This window comes from Necator americanus, chromosome IV (genome assembly GCF_031761385.1).
Source record: "Necator americanus strain Aroian chromosome IV, whole genome shotgun sequence".
Taxonomy (NCBI): Eukaryota; Metazoa; Nematoda; class Chromadorea; order Rhabditida; family Ancylostomatidae; genus Necator; species Necator americanus.
In genome coordinates this window covers 13877630-13886263 of record NC_087374.1, presented here as the reverse complement: position 1 = coordinate 13886263, position 8634 = coordinate 13877630, and the positions used below count along the sequence as shown (strand labels likewise).

At 40.5% G+C, this 8634-nt stretch overlaps 1 protein-coding gene across 1 annotated transcript; it reads right to left on the bottom strand.

The window, feature by feature from the left end:
* Positions 1–7143: 7143 nt before the first annotated feature.
* On the bottom strand, positions 7144–7551 carry RB195_001210 (uncharacterized protein; the record flags this gene model as incomplete). Its single annotated transcript, XM_064197880.1, has 1 exon — positions 7144–7551. The coding sequence occupies one exon, from the start codon at positions 7549–7551 to the stop codon at positions 7144–7146; it is 408 nt and encodes a 135-aa protein (XP_064053761.1).
* Positions 7552–8634: the final 1083 nt, after the last annotated feature.

The window sequence follows — 8634 nt, the reverse complement described above, 5'->3', positions numbered from 1 at the left end:
ACTTATCAAAAGACCTGAGTCAGCTCTTCCGACCGTTTCGTCTAACTCTGTTTAGAGTTCAATTCGGAACATCTAAACTCTTCCGACTTTATTCACAATCAGAATTATCTTGAGTAGGGCTAGTGCAGTTTTTTGCTGCAATTCCCAAGTGTTGAGCGAAAGAGAAACAGTAGGTGAGTCAAAGCACCGTAACCACATTATCAACAGAAATTCAACAATGCGGATCGGAATAACTTGATAGAGATTTAGCATTTTAATGTAATCCTTTTTTAGAACGGCTCTCCCGCGATAAAACACTAGGAGAAGCTACGAGAATTACTGGCGAACCTAAAATGTAAAAACAAATTCTAGCAACCGAAAACCAGGTCTTGCGGCCGAATTTCTTACACTTTTTCATGCATTCTCTGTTGTGTATACGATCGAATCCACATTTTGCATTAAGAGCTTTAAAGATAGAAATATCCCTAATGGATGCCAATAGGTGAAAAAGTCAAACGCATTCATAGAATACTTTATGGCTGTGTGAAAAATGTTTTCTGCACTTTTACAACTAATCCCATAACAACTACATCATTCCCATGTAAAGGAGCACAAAATGCCTTTAACAAAGCTCTTACATGTCGCAATCGCTCCGTTGCAAGAGTTATGCCTTCTACAGGGGATTTCTAGCTACTCGGCTAAAAAAACCTTCCTAAAAACCAGAAAGATCCTTCCTTCCTAAGAACTAGAAAGATCTAAAATAATCATCAGATTATGCACAAAAATTGATTTGTGTAATGTCTGCTACACACTACATCTCCACAACTTATTTTTCAGCAGCAGCTGAAACCAACCACTATGGATTGATGACCCTTGTCTGGGAGGATGAGAACGTGGAACTGATGCAACGGTTGGCCCTCGCGAGTCACGATACAGACCACTTAAGCATAAAATTAAACCTCTACCTTAACCAAAACTTCGTAAAAATCAACGATTCTGTACTTCAGTCGAACACGTTGACACATTCTGAAGGGATCTTTTGCTGAACCCTTTGTCGTTTAAAAAAACGGCTGTAACTACCACTGTCACATTCAAAGATTTCCTGAGCTGAACTGAGCTGTGTGGGGACGAGCTTCCCATTTACCGGAACTTACGAAGAAGCTGCCGGTGCCAGACAACGTCTGTAACTGGAACAGAGGTTTTATTTAATTCACCTTGTCCTCTTAAACACTCAACGCTAGGCGCACTTTATAAAGATCAGTCGAGGTGGGGAATATTAATTCTGCGCTATTTCACACTTGAAGCCAGACGAAACCAAGCGATGGATGACTTAAAGATTGCAAATTTCTTAGTCCGTTTTTAACTGGAATGAACAATTCTGTGATGTGGTAATCATATCATTTGCTCACATTTCGAGGTAACTGAGTTACAGTAGGAAAGGGCATCACATTTCGTTTAAGGAAATTCCTTGCCAGAAAGTGCATCTTCATTTATGAGCATGTTATTCTCTCACGATTATAACATGATGCTGTAACGCATGGTAACAAAAAATCCTTCAGAGAATCCAATAGTGGTACCAATGTGATAATTCGAGGGGCTTCCTCATCGCTTTCGCTTCAAACGAAATAAAATCTAGCAGAAGCGCATAGAAATATTCCATAAAGCCAAAAATTTTCCTACTTTTTAAAAATTTTCAGAAAAAAGTTTTCTCAGCCCTTTCACAGAATTCCTTTTTTTTGCTCTCTCCGGCCGAGTTAGGTGTTTTACTTTCTGGAAAGCAAAAACTTGTAGCTATGACCGAATGCAGTTACATAACCTCTCCTAGTTAGTGAAATAAACTGGAATCCTGCAAGCACGAGAAGTCGACCATGACTTATCAAAGAAATTATACTTTCCCACCGTAATAACGGAAATATACTTGCAGACACTCTGACATTTATTTCGCAGACCTCATTAGTTCCTTTTCACACCACATTTCTTCCGTTAAGAAAACGAGGGGTTTTTTTTTATAAGTGTACGGAGTAGAAAAGTAGAATGGGACACAAAGGTTTCAATAGCAAGTCTAATGGACGCACCGGAAAGGATAAGCAGCTAATTCTGATGTTCCGGAGAATATATTGACTCGAAATGTTAGCACAACACAGTGTGGAGCATCCAACATTTTCGATTTCTCAGTGACACAAAAGGGTTGAACAAAAAGTGTGCTCACTAACAATAATGCACTAGGAAGCTGCTCAGCTACTCTACACTTCAATTCGTAAGCATGTCCATTTCGAGCTGGTGTTGAAGAACGGTAAGCTCGTGATGTCAGGCACGGATTAGCTGTACATCCTGCGCCTTTTTGTGGAACACATCAAGCAAGTCCGTTTTCGTCTGCCCTTTCCATTGGATATCCATTGATGAGGTGCACCAAATCCCTTTCACAGTAATGTGCTGTTAATGAAAAAATCCAAAGAAAAATAGCTTGTTCCAATTTTATTCTGTTTACTAGAAGGAAACAGAAGTAGTCGCGAAACGGGGGAAATATATCGCAAGGAAATGAAGCCGGGTGAAGTTAAAAGAGATCATGAAAAATCAGGTAACGAAGAAGTACGCAGCTTTAAATTCGAAAGCGAATTCCAACCACCTTCTTGGATGAAGAGCGAAGATTAAATGGAACATAAAATGAATATTTCTGATTTTTTTTATCACTACTAGAAAGTCCGGAGAAGCATGGAAATAGAAAGAAATAAATAAGCCGATAAAGGAGAAGGAGCATTGCGTCGAACCCTAGAAACTAACATGAACATCACAGCGATGATTCACAGCAAGAACCTTTTCAGGATTTTTAGTGACATCTCACATTTTTTTCTCAATTGACTCAACTCACATTAATTTTAATTATATATGCAGTGATTTTTTGAGCTTTGCATCATAAGCCGTGGTCTCTCTGCTTATTCTGTTAAATCTTAAAGGCACGTCTACTGCGGCCCCAACCGTTATTTATCGACCTGTGGCCACTTTAATGCAATATTTAGGCGAGAAAAGGAAAGATTTATTAGTAGAAGTTTTTTTGCTCGTGTCTGCTGGAGTGTAGTCAGTCGCTGACAAGAAAAGAGTGTGACAGCTAATCTGTGGAGAGGAAATGTTCATAGAAAAACGCAACAACATAGGGCCCGAAAGAGTACATGTAGCAGTATACATACACTTTTTACAACAACTCACAATCCGAATAGTCACCGTCCACGGATTGGAAGACGTGAATCAACTTCGATAAAAGACTTTTGAGGGATATTTTTTTCGGGCGAAGAAAAAAAAACAAGAAAGCCACGAAACGTACAAGGCGATACCGCAAAGGAATTGTTAATAAATCATGTGAGCAAGGAAATGTGTTTCCTTTTTTAAGACACCAAGAATTTTTTGTGAAAACGTTAGGCCTGTTGGTAGGTATGCGCGCTTGCAGAAAACAAAAAAAAGCGCAGAGTAAAGCAGAAAAGTTGATTTTTTACCAAAAGAAAAAGAAAAATCAAAAACAACGAGTATTTATGCCGAATACCTCCCACTTACAGTGCAACACAAAGTTTGACGTCATAAAAGGGTAGGCGAGCTTCCTGAATGTTTCCATGAAATTGATGCATAGAAACATTGTTTGTTATGTTTTTGTAATTTTTGCAGGTGCGCCAATAGAAATGTCCTTGTCATGCATAACCATGCTATGGCATGGATAAAACCATCACCGTGATCCATTTGCAGCAATGGAATAAATGAAATGCGCCAGAACAAGGGAACTGCGGGTGTTGCAACTTCGGGATTATCGTTCGGATTCGTTTGCTGGCTACTGTCTTCCGACATCTTAGCGATTCGTCTTAGCGGGTCTGCCTCGCCCCAGGGTAAGTATGGGGGTTCGACGTCCATGGATACGTCACCATAGCGGATGCCAAATTAAAGCGGATGTCACTTTATTCGAAATTAGGTATAACAAATTACAGTTAATCGATCTAACTTTACAATAAAACTCAAAAGATATATTACTACGTTTTCTTGCACAAACTCATATTTGTCCTCTACTTCTCTTCGATTCCTGACGCCGATGTTATTCGAAAACATAGTGAGGTTTACAGTATTGAAACAGAAACGACGTGAATCTCACACGCCAACAATTATTTGTGCCGGATCTAGCGCAATCTGTAAGAGGTTCCGCAATGACTGTACGATCGATCGATGGTTCGAAACTGTCCCAGTGCCTTTCATATAGCACATCCCAGGCTGGTTGATTAACGCCAGACATTTTATCCTTCATGTTTTAACCATCATTTAGTTCTGGAACCAGTACTGAACTCTCTGCGAAATCATCGCACTTCGGATTCTGCTGCATCCAATACGCCTTAGGATGATATTAAAGACTCTACCACCAGCAATACTTATGTAGTATTGATCAGTTTTAAAATAATTGAACATGGTTGAGGTGGATGTGTATAAATTCCAGATGTACGTAATTTACTATTTATTTACGATCTATATAGGCGATACATTAAAATAAATTGGGTATGTGCTTTTATTCGGCGTGAGTGGTCATAAACACAATGAACGCACCACACTGTACGTTGACGGACGCATACAAGAGCCTTCCTACCGAGAGGAAACTCACCGGACCGAAACAGAGAGAAAGGTGTGCAAGGCCCCACACATCTTTCGTACTTTCTTTCCACTTTGACGCTTGAAAGATGAAAACCACAGCGTCCATCGATCCTGATGGACTTGCGCCCATGCTTTCGACTTTATTTGAAAACGATTTGAGGTTTATGAACATGTGTGTAGTTTTGCAATGACTTGTGGGGCTAGCCGATGAATCAGGTCCGTGGTTTTTTATCCTCTCAGACAAATCTAGTACCAATTTGCCGACCCCAGAGGGATGAAAGGTTTGGTTGGTATTTGGGCGGATTTGAGCCTCCTTTCGATCGTCCAGCAGCAGCAGATCCTCTTACCGACTGCGCTACACCCGGCTCCTAATAATTTATTTTAATTCCGTGAGGTACCTCGTAGAGGCATCGATGTTCTGTCCTTCGAGAGGTGCTAAGATTCGTTGCTTTTCGTTATCGGACACATCCTCACAGGTTCCTCTAATCTCCACATCAAGGCATGCCCCATCACTGGAGGAAAGGAACACATTCATGAGGGAGCCACTTGAACCAATCTCGAAAAGACAAGCTCATCTCTATGACGATTTTACTATGGGTCTTGGTTCCATGGACTCCACATATAGTTGCACTTGGGTTCAATCCGGTGTACACCTGGGGCCTGTTTTCAAGTGTTTATAGCGAGATAGGAAAGCCACTTCACTACGGCACACTTCACGATGACATGATATGAGGAAGACTAAGGGATGGTAGATGTTATGTACTCTAAGTTGAATGATCGCACTCTAAGTTTTTCACCGACAAATTTAGATATTCGCTAACTAACTGACTAAAAATGTATTTCAGGCTAAGAATTTAATCTCACTTATTCATTTGATTTAAAAATTTACTATAGTTTATTTAAATAATTCATTTGCACATTGCAGCAGGTTCCGCTGTTACTGCACAATCGATTGATAGTTCGAAGCCGCCTCAGACCTAACCAAGCATTTCATACCTCCGAGATCTGCAAATTGGTCTCATAGTTCTCTGGATGGATGAGGACACTGAATTGACACATCGGCGGGCCAGTCGCAAGTGATTGTAAGCGAGTTCTTAACCCTCTAACGGTTCTGCATTGAAGTCGAACGCATAGGGGCATCCCTATAGGGATTGATCAACGCAGTGCAGTTTATTCTTTATGAATGATATAACGACATAGTCTCTCAACAAAGGGCATATGAGTGGAATCAGGCGTGAAATGGACAATTCACTGGAAATAGCTTTTTTTCTGATAACATGTAATCGACCATGTGCATCTCATATTGTGCGAATTTCCTCTAGAATAAAAGGCAGAGGAAAAACGTGAGAATTTTTTTGTAATTTTGTTCATGACAACTAACTGGTATGATAGTTCCTATCTTTTATTGACACGTAGTTGTGCACCACATACTTTTTCCATTATTCTTCCCTTTATTTATCCGTTCAATCATGATCCTTCCTACTAGCATCGTCTTCCATGTAAACGTTCTGGCCCCCTCAACAGCTTTTTCATTGGTTTCAATTGAATAGATTGATAAAACTTCCATTTGTCGCGATCGCCCGCATGTGTTGTCCATTGGCTTCTCTTCTCACGAGAAACTCTTAGAGCATTGCGTTTCTTTTGAAGGACTTCGTAAAGGTCTATCCATCGAATCGGCGGTGCCTTTGATGCCCCATAGCATTCAGTCGCTCATGGATGTAGTCAACGATTGCCCTTGGAACGCATCACGTGTCTGGACCACCTATTTTAACTTTCCTTATGTGACGGCGTCTCTGATCTTCGATCGGTGACGTAGGAGTGGACTTCGAATTTTTTCTTTCACTTTGATAGAGCGGGATACTCATAGCATCCTGTCAATTTCGTTCTATGACGGTAATCGCATTTCCTCTTGCTTGCGAAACGCTCAAGTTTCTGAGGTGTAGATCAAAGTAGGAAGAACGTTTGTGTTGAGTGAGCACGGATCCAGATATTGTTGGTCTTCTTCACTACATCCTCGATGCTCTTCTATGTTTCCCAAGCCGTTTGTTTTCTCCCACTCAGTTTTCATAATGTTGACTTCCTCATCTACAAGATTACATAGCCGGAGCACTCAGAAGTATTTCTTTATTTATTTATTTATTTATAAGTATTTGCGTTTTCGAGAATGGCAATGAATATTTTGGCTGAGATTGTGTCATCCTTTCGAACCCTCTCTTCACGTCGATTGTGACATTATTGTAGAACGCGGAAATTCTGAATTCGCTATATAAATCACAAAGTATTTTTATGCACGGAATGGGGACGCCTTGGTTGTCAGAGCCTTCCTTGACCGCTTCCAACCCAACCGAATCAAAGGTTTCTCAAGTCAATGAAAATGAGACACAGAGACACACCTACGAGTTTTGAATCGGCATGTATGCGTTCAACCGTGCTGAAGCATTTTCGATTGATGGCTCGCGTGGCTGTTTCCCATCTAATGTTCTTCCAATTATTTAAGATTAACACTGTGAAGGGCCTGTAGGTGACATACAGTAAACAAATTAGGTGTTAGTTAAACAGGCGGCCAATGTCAAGTGATTTTCCCTTCTTGTACAACAGCACGGTTTTCCTTTGCTTAGAAACCTTGTACACCGACGGATAACGAGTGAAGCCTTCCCAGCGCATTGATAAGGCTGAAGGGCTGAAGGGAGCGAGTGAAGTACGATTCTTCACCATGTTGGCATTTCGGAATGGAGGACGCCTGTGATGACATGCACATCTTCTCTGAGATGGTGAAGAGGCAAGTGGGAGTGGCTGTCGAAGAGATCTAACTAGAAGTGATTGACCTTTTCCATCCATGTTCTGGATGCCGTGGTTGTTCCATCTGTTGATTGTATTGATAGCTGAGGGAACCGGCACTAATGCGAATGAGGCGTTACAAGGCGCCTCGTGGAAAAATTCATAGAGGACGATCATTTCTCACACCGTTTATCGAAACCATTAGGGAAAGTTGGGCGTAATCACGCTCATACTCGCAATTTAAGCCATTAACCCTATCTCTTCCTAGACATATTCCAATGTCGTGGTCTGCTGCTTTCAAACAATTGCGGATCAATGTACCATCCTGAATTCTTCGAATGCTTGCGTCGGAGGGACTTTTATGTAAAATATCGAAAGACCAGAACAGTTCAGAGTTCCCACCCATTACATACAACTCGCATTTTACCTATCTCACGTTACAGTTCATTACAGAAATATCGGAGGAAATATCCCTGATCTGTTGTGTTTTGCTGACAATTCTCTCCGCTTATATTTTCCCAAATTGTTAAAATACTGCTAGAAGGAAGAGAATAACGGTTTTCTCTTTGTCTTCTTTTTCATGCCTAATTCGAATAATATTAACGTCAGCTCCGTATTTATACGAATAGCAGGCTTAAAGGGCCAAAGACAAAGTAATTGGCGCTGGTTAATATTTTTGGAAAACGAGCAGAAAACTTTCACACCACTTGCTACCCCGTTTTTGTCTTACCCTGTACTTCAGCAACCTAACACATTTATTAATTCCACGCAATCCTCAGATATGCAGGCAGCAGTAATCTTTCAGCTCCGATCGAGACTATTTTATGTGCATACTCAACTTGAAACGCTAAAAACAGCTGTATTTGTGACAGGAGGAGGAGGCAACAGTAAAAAAAGGAAAGCATAAGAAATGCTCCGTAAACTAGTTCCCCTCAACATATATATATATATATATATATATATATATATAAAATAAAAATGCCGTAGAGGAAGCGAAGGCCTAATATAATATGTTACTGGTTGAGAATTCTCACGAAATGCACACGTTGCTTCTCAGCGATGTGATGTGCGGTTCAGACAAAAATGCCAGAGAAATCCACTTTCTGCAATTACATGCACATATTCAATAGCATCAGAATGAAGGTCGCTAAAAACACATGCACTCCGTCTCTTTTATGGCAGGGGAAGCATCATGCAGGAAAAGATGAGATCATAAATTATGCATATTTCCTTGCTCAAAACCTTGCTAATATCTTCTGC